The 15,909-nt window shown below is 41.8% G+C and overlaps 2 protein-coding genes across 4 annotated transcripts in view; both read right to left on the bottom strand.

The window, feature by feature from the left end:
* Positions 1 to 12,016, bottom strand: part of LOC149869971 (T-cell surface glycoprotein CD8 beta chain-like) — a 38,281-nt gene extending 26,265 nt beyond the window's left edge. Inside the window, exons 1-2 of one of the 2 annotated variants that reach the window (XM_090035333.1) lie at positions 7,390 to 12,016; positions 5,512 to 5,612 (exon numbers count right to left, since the gene is read on the bottom strand). In XM_090035333.1, the coding sequence (XP_089891459.1) occupies positions 5,512 to 5,601 (90 nt within the window). In that variant the 5' untranslated portion in view covers positions 5,602 to 5,612; positions 7,390 to 12,016. Of the gene's footprint in view, positions 1 to 201; positions 309 to 5,511; positions 5,613 to 7,389 lie in introns of those variants that run through there. The other variant, XM_090035332.1, reaches the window with a different exon arrangement.
* Positions 12,017 to 12,154: 138 nt separating this feature from the next.
* KRCC1 (lysine rich coiled-coil 1) overlaps positions 12,155 to 15,909 on the bottom strand; it is a 28,353-nt gene continuing 24,598 nt past the window's right edge. Inside the window, exons 5-7 of one of the 2 annotated variants that reach the window (XM_090035329.1) lie at positions 15,283 to 15,531; positions 14,019 to 14,118; positions 12,155 to 13,506 (exon numbers count right to left, since the gene is read on the bottom strand). In XM_090035329.1, coding sequence (XP_089891455.1) covers positions 12,705 to 13,506; positions 14,019 to 14,118; positions 15,283 to 15,531 — 1,151 coding nt within the window. In that variant the 3' untranslated portion in view covers positions 12,155 to 12,704. Of the gene's footprint in view, positions 13,507 to 14,018; positions 14,119 to 15,282; positions 15,565 to 15,909 lie in introns of both variants that reach the window. The other variant, XM_090035330.1, reaches the window with a different exon arrangement.

The raw sequence follows: 15,909 nt of genomic DNA, 5'->3' as shown, positions 1-15,909 counted from the left end.
TATTGATCTGTATACCAAACTATTTGGCTGAGGTATCATTAGTTATAGTGTAATTATTCATTTCCAAATGCACAAGCATGCTCAATCACACAGGGATTTGTTCCTGATAATCATGCAGACCATCCAATAAAAGATATCACCCACAACAATTCATGCCTTACAATTCATTCCTGGTTATAAATCAGCTTAAAAGGTACTGACCTATGTCATTCATAGCATCTCTGAAGCCAGGTGATACTCACAAAGCCATGGATGCTTTTGGACTCTTCTTGGCTCAGTAAGAATGATGATCAGCTGCTCCATTTTGAAGAATTATCTTCTGTTTTGATGTTGAGCACATGCATGAAGTGCAAAGCAAAAATCTCTGACTACTTACTTTGCTCCATCATAATCATGTAATTCTATAGAGTGATCACACTGAATGTTTATAGTAAGAAGTCATACATTTAGCTTTTATCTGTATAATCATGCACTTTTCATATAGTAAGCCAGGGTGTGTACAATTTGTATTCAGGATTTTTGTAATATTTGAGTGTGTTTATATTCATTATAAATGGCAAAGATAATTCTCTTCTGTCTCTTAATACAACCCATGCAGAATACAACTCCCAGAAAGTTAAAAACAGCTAGCTACTGATAAGGGATAATTAATCATCATGGCTAATCCCCTTGGGGTAATGAATAAACCAGATTTTATAACTAGGAGTTATCAGGCCAGAACATAACTGCCAAACTTGGCAACTGTAATTGGATGCTGCCACCTATGGCTGGGAACCAGTGATACATATACATTTAGAGATAGAGTGGAAGAAGGGACGCTAAAATACCAAGATGTACTGTAATAGAGTATACACAATTTACTAGTGCATACTTTTAAAGTGAATTTAGTACCGGCAAGAGCTGCCAGGCTAACAGACCTGGAAAATGAAGTCCTTCATTCAACTAGAGCGCAAAGAGTAGGAGAGGAAGTTTCCCCGCGTTGCCTCATTCATGCTACCAACCAGACACAGAAGGACTGTTTTTAGTGACATAGTAATTTGATCTCTCTCGACCCACTCATTCCTTGGCCTTTCTGCTTGCACAAGGATTGCAGAGACTTCTGTCCTTTAGGAACTGGAGTGAGACCAGACACTTATTTGCTGGAGGCCACAGAAGCCCCAGTAGAAGGTAAAAAGCCTTTTGTCCCGACTACTCCATAGTGGACCAGTGAGCAGGCTGCATGAGAAAGGGCCCATTATCAATCCCCCTACACCAGTGGTGCTCAAACCCAGCCCAAAGAGCCACGTCATCCAGCCCACAGGGCTCTCCATGGGTTCAGAAATTTGGCGGCTGGGAGCAATAGCAATTAACACTGCTGCTGCCCTTCTACTACCAAATTTCCAAGACCTGTGGACCTTGATGATACAGGCCTGCACACTGGTTTGGGGCCTAATCCAGTATGCAGGACACAGGCCATGTGTTGAGTAGGCTTCACATGCTGTATCAGGCCTACTCATCTGGTATGCCATGCTGAAAGGTTGGGTACTGGTACCTTAAAGCAGTCCATACTGCACCACCTTTATCTTGTTTTAACAGCAAAGCATCCACAGAAAATATTCAGGGCCAGTTCCTTCACTGTGCTATTAATAGGTGGATACCACAAAGCCAGCAATATCCCATCTTAGCCCTGATCACAGTAGCTAATTAGTGCAGTAGTGATATAAAAATCGCGGTTCGTTTCTTTGGAGGCTCACGAATAATAATTCCTCAGGCACACATTGTTAGTAACACAAAGGATATATTTGAAAATAGGTCAGAGTGAAGAAAAAGACCACTCTGCCCCCGAGGAAAACTCTCAGCTGGCTTTTATCCCCCCTCTCCTGGGCACGTGTGCAGAAACAGGAACTCTTACAACTCATTTCCGGTTCATACAAACATACATGAAATGACGTCACGTCATCCGTTGCATGTGCATTATAATTAACTACTTAAGTATGCGGGGCGGATAGGCATATATGCATTAGCTAATTACGCATGCTTAGAAAGCTCTCCAGGTTACCAAAAGTTCAAATCCCTCTCTCCTCCAAGGACACAGCCATTAGAATTGCAATTTCTGTAATCTACATTTAAATGTCAGGGGAGTGTGTGATTTAGTGTAACAAAGAGATAGTAAATTAGCCAAAGAAGAAAAGGGAGTTATACTTTAGCACAAGGAATCCTTGGCAGTGTTTTTCCTTATCAGGTACGAGATGTAGACTGTGCAGTTCTAACAACACTCTATTCATTATGCATTTTTAATAATATTTCTAACAGTAGGTCAAAAGGTCTGAGGAAGTGAGTTCATCTCCAACACTCCCTTATGAACCCTATAGCTTGCACTCCAGGATCAGGCTGCTTTGAACAGGGCAGATGATGTATATCTGGTGCTAGCTTGCGCATGGAACAAATGCTGGTGCTGCTAACATGCTGCAAGAGTTTACAGCCAGGGTAAAAAGGTTGCCATTTTTAATAGCTAGAAAACATGTCATTTCTCTTGGGGAGTCTATTCGACACTCGCTCCATCTGCATGACTATTTGAGTGGAGCTTTATACATGGGTAAAGTGGAGAAGAGCTCTAAATATGGGGTCTGATATTACCAAGCAGCTGTGCACCAAAATAGTTGGAGCCAGATCCTACCTCACCTACTGGTGTCTGAAGTGGTCCTATTTCACCACTCCAAATCCCTGCTCAAGTCGCTTAAAACAGTTAGCAAAAGAAAAAAAGGTAGGTGGGCCTTCCGGCTGGTCACTGATGCCTGTGACTTAGAATTAAGGCTACAATAAGGCTGCCTTACAAAATAGGCCTGTTAGCAGTAAAACAGGTGCTTTGAAAAATGTATGCAGCATGCCAGTCAATCTAAGAGCAAAGCATGCACTTACTCATAAATGAAGAACTGCAACTGCAACATACTGTTGCAATTACTTTGATAAAAATAAGAAGAAAAACTTTATACCCACCAGGAAAACTGAAAGGTTTATATTTACAGGGGAAGTCAGGTCAGGGAACAAAAGGCTCCAAACACTTCTAGACTGCTCAAATATTTGAGTAATTAAGATAGATTAAAAAAAAAAAATCACACAATCATTAACAATGCAAAATTAAGTCAATAAGTAACATCCCCAATCCCAAGCAAGAATTTGTTTTGCTCTATTTTAAAGATTTGACATATAGTATAGTTGCATTTGATTTCTTTCTGGATCTTAAAGCTCTGAAGCGAGGTGAATAGGCATCATCACCTCCAACATATGCTTGAGAAAACTTAGGCAGAGGGATGATATAACTGTCTTGAATGGTGCACCAGTGTGGTAGCTCCCAAGGAGTCTCAGCAGTAGGCCAGGGCCTCAGTAGTAGCCTGTGTTTGGGGAGCTTGCACTGAGGCATCAGCAGCCCCTGCTGCCCCACCTGCCCCTGTATGAGGAGGTAAGTGCTGGGTGGTGGGACAACTGGAGCTCTGTGGTAGGACGCACATGACATTGTGTCGCTCTCCAGGCAGTGGTAATGGCAGCAGGGCACTGAGCCCAGTGTGCAGGGGAAACCGCCTCTGCCCCCTGCACAGATTGGGAGGCATGTCTTTCGGGCCTCTGCTGGGGTGTGCACAGCAGCAAGAGCCCCTCTGCACCCCTGGATGAGCCACCTGGGGTCCGATTGTCCCATGACCTGGCCAACCAGGTCCCCACTGTCCCACCACCCGGCTTGGCTGTGGGCCCATTCACCCCTGCCCCTGCCCCTCTCCCTATCTCACTGCAGAGGCCTCAATATGCTCCTTCAAACTCCTTCTCTCTCCCCTCGCTCCCTCCCCCTGCTGGGGGTGGGGAGTGAGTACCCAAATCATTTTTTCTGCCTCCTCTTATGGTGTAGACATACCCTCAATCTCCTCCTTCAAATTTTACTCCACTAAACTCATTGCTAGAGCAAGGATCTTCCTACCCTTTCTCTATTGCCTCCATGGTCTTGGCCTTCCCAGACCTGAACTAACTGGCAAACTGGTGTACATGGCCTAAAACTATGGCAGACACATCACAGGGTCCCCACCCCAAAGTAATTCCTGCATGTGTAGATGCTGTGGCTGGGAGCAGTTTACTCTGGTTCAAAATTCTCTGGAGTTTAGTGCATCACATTAATTGTGTAGATGCACTAAGAAGTAGTTGAGACTGACAAGTTGGAGTTTTGCAAAATCTGATGTGGGTGAAAATATTATCAGCTAAGAAGCTGAATGAAAACATCAGAGTTTTCCCTGACAGCCCTAAACACTCATCAGTAATTTTGCTGATGCATGGGAACCACGGCTGCCAGAAGAAACTGAGACTGATGAAGGTGCTATTTCTGCCTGAAATAAGCAGAAAGGTGGATTTTAACCTAAGAACCTAATTAAAGAGCTACTAGCACAGAGAAGTAATAATATTTTAATGTTGCTCCTGGCCTTTACAGCATCTTTTGAAATAATAAAAGGCTTTAACCTAAGCTAACAGGACATGGAAATTTGGTGGAAGTGATGTTTCCTCCTTGATTTCCTCTATTGAGCATAGGTGATAGGGCAGGTTTCAGCTCAAGCAGGATGCACATGCACCGAGTCCCATTCTGCAGTCTGATTTGTGCAGGTGGCCTTTACAAGCCCGCAGTGTCCCATGGAAGGCAGCCTGCTTATGTGGATCAGTGTGCTGGACAGGGGCTAGTACGTTTCCTCAACACTAGAGAGAATAAATCAAGGTTGGAATTGTTTGCTTCGGTAAATACATCAGTTATTCTGTGCCCAAAGCAAATTTGAAGACCTCTCTAGCACTGCTCCTCCACCCTGGTGTGGTGGTAGGTGTGATTGGTACTGGCTTGGGAAGGAAGAAGCCTTAAGTCCTGGATTTCCTTGCCTTTGATCTGTAATGTTTAATCATAGAAATCATAGAGAAGTAGGGCTGCAAGGGACCGCCAGAGGTCACCCATCTGCCTGAGGCAGAATCATCCCTATCCAAACCATCCTATATAATCCATAATCTATTTATTTATAAAATCATTTTGCTTTTTTCAAGTTCTCCAGAGAGAGCGCTCTCCTACCAAACACAATCAGAGGATACAGAAATATGGTCTCTCAAGAAGTGTATCCACATGTGACTATTACCCTGTTATTTGGAGCTGTACTGAGTACCTGGATGTCAATGCTGGATATTTTGAAACACACAGCACAGTGAAACATACACTAAGTTGTGCTACTTGCTTTCTAAGGAGACAAGCACCAACGCTGCTGAGCAATATGTCTCTACATTCCTGTCAGCTAAGCATGTTCTTTGATACACCCTGTATATTAGAAAAGCCATAAACCAGCCTCATTATATAGCATCAGGCAAACTTTAAAGTGCATCTCCGAACAATGAGATGAGCACTCCACTTTCCACAATTAGTTCCTAAGACAAATACATTTTTCTGTGTACGTAAGAAAACATAATGTGACCACTAGGCAGCACTGGGGCGGGGATGGGGGAGAGAGCACTGAGAAGACTTACCTTGCCTTCCTGGGCTTGAGCGTTATTCTGGGGTGGATAAAACAGCATCAACCAGCTAGCAAAGCACACCATGTGGAGGGAGCAGATCATCCATGGACCTACTGAGCAAATAAACAAAGGGCATAATGAACCAATTGAAAAGTTGCAGCTTTTTCAATTACTCTTAGACTTATTATGGTTAAATGTTTTCAACTTGGGTCTAATGAAAGATATCAGAGTTACCAAAGAAACCCGTCTGCCTATGTCCTTCAACCAAGATGGCTACAACCAATACACCTGAAATCTATGTTTAGGCATCTCCATGGGTGGCCTCTGATTTTCTGAGGTGCAAGACAATCCAAGTCAACTGGACCTGGAGGGGATCTGCACTTCTGAAACCCAGGCCTCCTGTCTGGATGCCTAAATACACTTAGTTTAGATTTACACAGGGCAGGAACATTTTTGTCTAGGCTTACGTTTCCAGCTCACCTGTAAAGCCTCAGTTATCCAAGAGATGCAATATAGGAACATAATCAAAATATATAAATCTTATTTATGATCACATTAAAATACCCGAGACCCGTACTTTTGAGCACTGATACAATACCAAGTCCCCTCAATATGAATACAGATCTCTAATATTTACTCTCTGTATGTACAAGTTTAGAAAACATACAACTCTGTTACAATGGTGCTGTGTCTGAAAGATATACCAAATCCCATCAGAACATATTATCATTTTTTACAAAAAGCTTTCCATTCTGCTGCCTTTTATTCCCTTCCATAAAACCCCAATGAGTGATCTCAGTCCAGCTGCTGTGTTTCTAAATCGTAACAGATATTGTTGTCAACTGGGAACACAATACAAAAACTTCTGTAGATGAAAGAGATGGTGATCAGATGCCAGGTCACAGTTATATTGCAAGTCTCTGATTCCTCACTTACCATATTAACTTTATTTCATCACCCGCACAGAGAAGTTGGGCCAACATGGGAGGGACAGGGAGGGTTACACCATCACAACTCTTTTTGCAACAGGTGATATACACATCAGGGCCTTGCAAGCACCTGTTGCTTACAGCTAAGATGTACCCACTTTGCAAAGCTTTGTGCATGCAAGCCTATGGGACCCCTTTGCCACATGAACAGCAAAGCAGTCAGTACAAAAGGCAGCCCTAGATGAGCCCTGGCATTGGTATCAAGGTTGTGGGATGTGGTCTGTTGTAGCTCTCCTCTTCCCTTGGGACAAAGGCTCTTTTCCTCATTTGCTAAACTAGAAAGAAAACACACACATGCAAAACAGGGCAACCAGTTACATACTGAGGGTGATATTCTCCCAAGGATTTGAGGTGAAGGCCTAATTCTCATGTATGAAGAGGCACCTTTACATCACTCTGCTAGAATTCAGATGCCTTAAAGGGGATGTGGATGTAACTCATGCCTTATCCAGTTATTCTGCTGCCCTGCCCTGCCCTGCCAATGCTGTAGGGATGGTTTCATGTAAATGAGAACCAGACCTTGAGTTTTTGAAGGAATGTTTCTGTTAGACCCCAACTCCATGCGGTGCCCAATGACTGGGGCGACAATGGTCCAATTGACCATGGATCCTGTTACTCATTAGCCAGAGCAGAGGAGGGAGCAAACACCAGCACACGTTGCTCACAACAGCTTTATTCAGAATGGAGACAGCTTCGGACTAGCTCCCAAAAAACCAACAAACCGGGGAGCTGCAGCAAACAGTAGTTCTCTTCACATTTTATACGCCTTGATTCATGCTCATTAACATTCATTCCACCCTCGCTCCTCCTATATTCTGCCTATCTCTCCTCCCATCTCAAGCTATGCCTCTGTTTACTTCATTAGCATGGAATTGCCTATGCATTTCACTCATTTACATACCTTTCTGCTAGAAGCATATGTCTAAGACCTTGACTTTACTTCTTTGGTCAGTGGGTGTACTGCAGCCAAACCCTGGAAGCTTCTTCACCAATTACAATTCACCTTTTTGCATATGTTCATTTCAGATTCTGCTACCAATTACGTGTCTTTTTTTCACATTCCAGTCTGTTTTTCAGTCCCAGGTTGTTCCATCTTCCACATTCCTAAAGCTTTGATTCATTCACAGCACACAGACTCACTTGATGCTTTTTTCAGAAAAATGGTTAACACAGTTAAGATGGTTACTCAGCATATGCAAATGGCTGGCTTAGCTATCATTCTGTCTTGTGGTTAGCAGCTTTTGCTAGGCCACAGGTAAAGCCTTTATTCAGCTGCAAATCCAGTGGTCCCCAAGATCCAAATATAGTCACCTTAACAGTTTCCACGTCAAAATAGATCATAAGCTGGAACCTTTTATACTTACACATTTTACTACAAATAATTCCGAATGATACTAAACCTGTAACACAAAAAATCCATGCCCACACTGGGTGGAAAGCACTAATGTGAAGTGGCTCAGGTCTGGTTTGGCCTGTCACTGAAGATGTGCTGTTCTTGTTCTGAAAACCTCTCCAATTCAGAACTGTGGTCACTCTGCACGTCGCATGAATCAGCTGGTCACTTGTTTGGCCGAATGGAGAATGGATCTGTTAGGTCCATGGAAGGTGGCAAGAAGCAGAGTAAGGTCCATTGTTTGCTAAGCATGTTGGATGAATCAGAGATAGGTTCAAGGCCATGTAGGAAGGCAATACACATATGTAGAAAGCCATCATTCAAGTTTTATCCCATGTTCCTGACAATACACCCCAGCCCCGAATTACAATACTTCCTGATCTAGGCATGGGCTCCTGCTACAACGAGGCTCTCTTCTTGCCAAAGCCAGGGCTGTGGATCAATGTTAAACTGGAGATGAATAATTTCTGTTGGGTTTGGGATACAGCTAGAGACCCCTCCAGGGCTGAAAGGGCTGGTAGAGGAAAGCTTCAGGTTTACCAGAAGCCATTAACTATAATGTGCAGCCTGAAACTATAATGAATCCAAATGTTAACAATGGGAGATGCTATGTATTTTTACTGAAAAAAAAAATCAAGGTCCTAAAATGTCACTAAATTGGCCACCTGAATGCTGAGGCACCCAATATCACATTAAACAATTAAAGCCCTAAACCTTTGTTCCAGCTTTACTTTGAAACTATTATTCAAGAGAGCTCACCAGGTTCATGGGGCAGCAGTAACGGTGGGTGTGTGGTTTTCCTGTAGCTCTCGGAAATAAAAATTTCATCTTCATTGATGATTTAACAGCCAAAATGTTGATCTCATAGTAGTGACTGCCAAAATGAGTGCATTTTTATTTTAAGTATAGATTGAGTATTTCAAGAAGCGATTCATTTTAAGACACTTTAAGGAATTTCTTGTAGCACTTCATTTTATTAGCCACTACTGTACATATTTATATAGCTTTATATATGACCATTTTTTAAGAATCCAGGACCCAAACATCTACGCTCCTCACAAATGTTGGCTCCTATGAGATGGGAAAGTTGTTATCCTGATTCTACAGATGCAAAACAAACGCATCACGACATTTTGTCAATCACAATCACAGGAAATCGATGGAAAGGCCAGAAAGAGAAACAAGAGCCTTGACTCCCATTCTCCTACTTTGATGTCAATAATCTAATGGATAAATGTTTTAAAAGCCACTGTCACCACCTTTTTATGCAAGCAAAAAACATTTGTGGGCTCCATTTGACTGTTCAGAAGGTGTAGAGTTGAATGCTCCCCATTTCAATCAGATATCACCGAAAGTAATGGAGCACACAATAAAGTACGAGATAAAACCTCAAGTTAGCTCTCAATGATTGTTCAGTGACTTTGCTACAATTTAAGATCATGTAAAAAAAACCCCCAAACCTCAGCATTTTATCATAACAACATGAGCAATAACACATGTGCTATTTAGAGCAATTTTAGGAATGAATAATTTTTAAATTATTAATGTGATGCTCTGATTTTTTAAAATAAATCTGAAAATGAGCCCATTTTATATAGTTTACAACCTCTCTAATGCCCCTGTGGAGTTACAGTAACCCACGAAAGAATTACCATACTTCTTATATAATAAAGTTGAATTATGCAGAAAAACGTAAGCTCAGAAGCTGGTCGAAGGACATTAGAGTCAGACTATATGCAATGTCTTAAACGGAATTTCTCTTCATCTTACAGAGCTGCTGCCAGGACATACTTTCAGAAGAGATTTTAAAGGGATAGGCCCAATTCAGGCATCTGCTTAAGCATGTTTAAGCACATGCCAAGACTCAAGTTACCTTGTCGAGGTAGGGGCATATCAAGTAAACTCCGATTCATGCTTTTGTCTTTAGGTTGCACGCTGTGGAGACTCCAAAGGGTCTTTTTTGCTACATATCCTGTTCTGCACTGAAGATGATTTCTATCCTGATTTTGATCATGTCCTACTTAGTCAGAGCCTCTCTCGAATGCATCAACTCTAGGGTACCACAACGAGCAGTTTCAGGCAACTTGTACCACAAAGAAAAGGCAGGTGGCACAGGAAACAGCCAAACTCTCATAGTATGTTCTAGCTGTGCATCACAATGTCCTTTTTAAATACCCTGCAATCCTCTCTTAGAAGTACATATTCACCTAACAGATTGTGAAAATGGAGCACAAGATTTAAGTGATTGATCAAGATTGCATGGCAAGCAATTGGTGGAGTTGAGAATGAAACCGGACCTCCTCAGTTCTTATTGCTATATATGCCCTGTCTCTTTAAAGATCCCTGTTGTCTATAGGTTTGCTAAAGCATGAGTTTTAGATTAAGTCACTTATCTTGCAACTGGATCTTAGGTGGATTGCTGCACCTGCAGAAAGCACCAGCTGATTTCAAAGGGCCTCAATACCAATGCCAGGGCCTATCTGTGCAAAACTGAGGGCAGGATTGGTAATTTACCAGTTCTCCTGCATCGTCGGTTTTAATTAGGTTGATAACCTTAGACGAGCAGATTTAGCTTTCAGTTATAAACAAGGTCTTGATCAGATTCTCCACCGGGGCTATCACAGCACCTTGGGGTGCTGTGAGACCCTTTGAAGGGTGGTGTGAGGTGTGAGGAGGTATATCACCACCCAGCCTCCCTGAAGGGAGGTAAGCACTGTGATAATTCAATCAGTTTTTGAAGTGGGGTGCCACACAATTCACAAAGGCTAAGGAGGGGTGCCTGGAGTCAAAGTGTTGAAAACCACTGATCTAGAAACTTTTGCAAGTAGGATGAGAAATCTGTGCATCTTGGAAAGACATGTTTACAATACATGGTAATTTTTCTTTTAAAGGCCTGGCTATTATTGAAAATAGGTCTGTCATAAAAATATATATCAACACAAATAATGGAAATACAGGTAAACAGGTCACTAGAGAACTATGAATTATACTTATTATTAATATAAAATGCAGTATAGAATATTATAAATCTCTTTTTATATAAACTACAGAAACATATCCAGATGCTGGTGGAGAATATCTGACCTGTTACTTGCAATCTTAAAATCACACCCAATGTCAGGCAAATGGATCTGAAGGGATTATACAATTCCTAGATCAAGCATCTTCCAATGAATGGACACACTGATGTGGAGTTCAGCTATGAACATGGATACAACCATTAAAAGGAATGAAAAATGTTTCTACAACTCGTATTTTAAAAAATATTCACAGAGTACTTTTACTTGCTTCTCTGTTTTCCTAAAGTGCAGTTCCATTTTGAAAAGTGACTGAAAATGGCACCTTTTTTCTCACAGATTGGATCCCCTAGATCATGGCTTTAGTGATTAAAATGGGATCTTGCTACTATCCACATCCATTAGGCCTCCAGAGCTAATACAGCTAAGAGAAAATGATCTGGACTCTATTCCCTATGCATCATCAACACAGTTGCATAACTGGTTATGCCTGGGCAAGCTCACTAGAGGCCCAGGGTCTAACAAGGGCATAGTGGAGAGAACCACTATGATTTTCAGATTTCCAGTGCAGGGGCAAGAAAACTTTTTTATTTGAACCGGAACACAATGTGTTTTAAAATCACTATGAGCAAATGAAGTTCCATGCTGGCATTTTCACGTGGTTATTTTCAGAGTAGAATGGCATTTAATTTAATGCAGTCAATTTAATGCTGCATCAGGTGCCAGGATGACATTATAGGAGACCAAAATCTGTCATTTAACCTCATATACGGCAAGCAGACACAGTACAAGCTCCCTTCTACCTCCATTGGGCACATGCCTCACCCCAATACAGAAGAATCAAATTTGAGGGTTCAAGGTCTTCCAGTCTCCATGTCCCACTGTACCTCTGACCCAAGAGCAGCGCAGACCAAGACCATAGCTCATCTCACCTACCGGCAGGACGCCTGATGTTCCATTAGCGTTATACCGCCCAGGTCTAATTCCACATCATAAATGAAGAGCTGTTAAAACCATATTTAAAAAAAAGTGCAAAGCTGGTTTAACATTTTTCAAACATTATTTTTTGATATTAACTTCCAGTCCGAGACTTCTGGGTGGAGTTTCTTAAGCAAATTAGTTTGAATTGGTGAAATGGTAAATAGTACATAGTTTTAATTAACAATTTAAATTAATTTTGCATCAGGTATTTTTCCAGTATTTTCTAAACTAAAAATCTGGATTACAGCAATAAGAAAAGCATACTGGACAACATATTCTGACAATCAGTCGCTTGTTTAATAAAGACTCTTTTTCTTTCCACCCTCAGAGCTGGGTAAAAAAACAATAGTGAATAAGAATTGGAACCCAAAGCCTAAATAGGCTCACATTCTTCTTTAAAATCCTTTAGTGAAACACATACAGAAATGGTTGAGAATATTGTGTACTTATTTTCAATTTTACAAGCTTTGGTATGCTGGAAGAATGAAAGAAGCCCTCCATACTCTGTGTCTTTACTTCTAGTATTCAAATATTATTTGGAAGAAACAAAATACACGGTGATGGAACTCCAAAATGAATGCTGTAAACTGCTGACCTAGATTTGAAATTCATACAGACTGCTGCATAACTGCTGTGTGTGTAAGATTAGTAAAAACAGATTCCTATCTACTACCTGATAGTTTCAGAAGATAGGCTCTCGCCCACTTCAAAGAGTGGGACCAAAAAGTTTGGGTTTTTTTCTTTAAAAAAATGAATCATAATATGGTACACCATGGTTAAGAGACTACAAGGTGAGATGACTTCTTATTGTTAATTAAAACATAATCAGTATCCCAGTATAGACTCATCCCAAAGTATCTCCTCATCCGTTTTGCCATCAATTTGGGGCTTCTTTTTATCCTTTTTGTGTTTTCTGCTCTCCTTTTCAGTGGCTATTTCTTTAAGTCTTTTATCTTTACTGTGCTTTGACTTCTTCTCAATTGCTGAGTCTGTATCAACCTTCCTGTGCTTTTGCTTCTCACTTTCCTTTCCAGAATCAGTGTCTTCATTGTTTTCCTTCCTCTTCTGCTTTGTGGGCTCTTTCTCATGTTTCACTTCTTTTCCAAAGTGATGTTCCTCCTTGTCTTGTTTCCTCTGAACCTTTTGTTCTTTGTTATGAGGGCTGGTGCTTGTATCAGAAGAGATATAGTCATAGCAGTCACCCAGTTCTTTTGATTCTGGGCCATAGCTGTCACCTCTGTAGGAGGTCACCTGAGATGATGTCATTTCCAAATAACGTTCCTTGCTGTAGTGACATGTAAGTGTGTTTTCTAGTCTTAGCCTAGTCTCATGAGCTGGCGACCAGCATGGCAGTCTGTTTTCAACAGCATATGATGATGTCCACGTTTCTGAAAGAGGGCTGGAATACTCGTCTCGTTCAAACTTGACATCCAAAGGTACAGTGTCGTCATGGTAATTATTTTCTTCAAATTCACTGGACTTAAACTCATCTTCCTCTGTTTTTCTGAAATATGTTTTTGGTTCCAGGCCTCTTGCTTTCTGCACTTTGATGTAATCAGCTAATTCATCTTGAAAGGAGTCATATGTTTTCTTTGAATTCTTTATGAGATTGACAACCATGGTTTCTCTGCAAAAATTGGATATAAAGTCTGAGTTATTAAAACTGATTGGTTTTGATTTGGGCTACTGTAGAATGCCGGGTAAAATTCTAAACCAGAGAGATTTAAGAATGTGGTGTGCCACATAATGCATCTGGGTCAAATGAGTTAACTAGGCAAAGAAAACCGCAAAGAAAACCAATTCTCAGGGAGAGGTTCACAAATGCACGACTCCAGTTTTACATGTGGTTGACCCAGGGGTGGTCAATGAAGTTACTTTGGCATAGAATGGGCTGCCCATGTATGGGACTTCTGCAAGGGAGTGTTACCACCCAAAAGAAGGTTAACATTTTTGGTCAGAAGAATGTTTTTTACATGGAGAGCATCTCTTTAGCCAGTAGGATATAGCCACTTGATATAACAACCAGCTGGTAGGGACCATACAAGTCTGCACTTCTCCCTTCTATTGTCATTCTCTAACATAAACTCCCACGTGCAGTAAAGTGCTGCAAACAGAGAAGTACATTAACAAAATACTTACTTAATCTGATGTTTATTTCCTTGCATGTGGGACTGGTACATTTCTATAGAGGTAAGGGTGATGTTACATATTGGACATATGTAGTTACCAACCCCGACTGCTGAAAGAACAGAGTTGCATATTAAAGAGGTTGTAAGCATCACCACCACACAAAAAACATCTTGTTCACTCCCCTATGCAACAGACTTCATCTAGAGATCATCACCCACAACTATACTTTTTTTCCCTTTAAACAGAGATGGGTGCTGTGAAGGTAAACCATGAAGCATACAGAGCAACACAGGCACTATTCAAACAGTAATGAGAATGTTATTTATGTTAATTGACACTGATTATGATCTTCCCTTCTAAAATATTTCTAGAGTGCCCACTACTGTGGGCACTAATAGTTTTATTAAATACACAGTGTAGGTAATGTGTAAATATCCACTATATAAACTGGTCCTGGATCTGAGTACACTGGGTACACATGACAGACCTGTGTTCTGACACATGCTAATTAGCACATTGGAACAGACTCAGTTAATCGAGTCTGGGGTAGGGTCAGAACAGCTGGATTGGGCTGAAGTAGGTTGAGCCCGTGGGCCAACACCACATGGGATCCAGGCTCCAGACCTACCTCAGGCCACTCGTCTGGCCTGCAGGGTCAGAAGGTTGAGCGCCACAGGTATAATGGCCTTCAAATACAAAAAAGGGCTGATATAAAGAGGATACAGACCAGCATTTCTCAATCCGTGGGTTGCGACCCAAAAGTGGATCACATGAATATATGAAAAGGTCTTGAACAAACTTTAAAAATGGATCAAACTTTAAAAAGGGATTCTCCTTTAAAGGAGAAAACCATGGTAAACTGGCTTTTCCCTTGCAGGCTGGCAGACTTCCACACCCCGCTTCCCACACACTCATGTCTTACCCACAAACCAGGGGGCTGGGGCCTGGGGGTGGAGGGCAGCAGGTCGGGAGTGAAGGGCACTGGGTTGGGACTGGCCACTGATGTTTACAAATGGGTCCTGGTACAGAAAAGGTTGAGAACTGCTGATATAGACTATAGTGTGTGTCCAAAGTGTAAAAGGTAAGAAATAATGGTCTCACACTGCACCAAGAAAAACTTGGTTTGGGTAATATGAAGAACTTCAAAACTATGAGGGTGGTTAAATATTGGGACAGATGACCTAGAGGCACTGTAGATGCTCTGTCACTGGAGGTTTTTAAGTGCCAGTCGCTTCACTGAAGACCCTGGAATAATTCTCCACTACTCACTTACCATTTGCACTGGATTCTGCAGGAAGAGCTTCATCCCCCAAGTCCTTCATCATTTTCTTCCGCAATTCATTCCTTTTGTGCTTCTTACCAACATAGTGCTGATGGGCCATCAGTGGGTTATTGAAGGGAGCTGAACAGAGCTTGCAATACTTGTCTGGATCATTTAAATCTGAAGTCGTACTGGAGGATGATGCAGACTCTTCAGTCTCTATGTCTTGTGAGGACTTCTCTGCTGAGGGCTGCTGGGGTGCTGGCGATGCAGAAGGACCAGTGGGTGAACTTGCTAATAACACAAGAAAGGAAAGTCTGGCACAGTTCTTTGGAACAATGCAGGTAGAAGCATTGAGCTATTCTAGCTGGAGGAAAGCAGCCCTCTGGCCAGGCTGTTAATAACCACGTGTGCACATTCTCCATGCAGCACTCAGCACTGCCACAAAGTATGTCCTGCCTACTTACTACCAACTCTGTGCATGCCAGCTCCCCCAGTTATGGCAACAGAGTTGCCTAGAGTGCCCTTGAGCTGCACATTGGCTTCCTGTCTCTGGCATGCTTATGGGCACGCATTCATGGCTGCTCTATGCACTGCTCATTATTGGGATTTGGTACACATGGAGAAGCAGCAAGTGAA

Source organism: Crocodylus siamensis, chromosome 2 (assembly GCF_052110815.1).
Source record: "Crocodylus siamensis isolate JL-2025a chromosome 2, ASM5211081v1, whole genome shotgun sequence".
Taxonomy (NCBI): Eukaryota; Metazoa; Chordata; order Crocodylia; family Crocodylidae; genus Crocodylus; species Crocodylus siamensis.
This window is presented reverse-complemented; position numbering and strand designations above follow the sequence as displayed.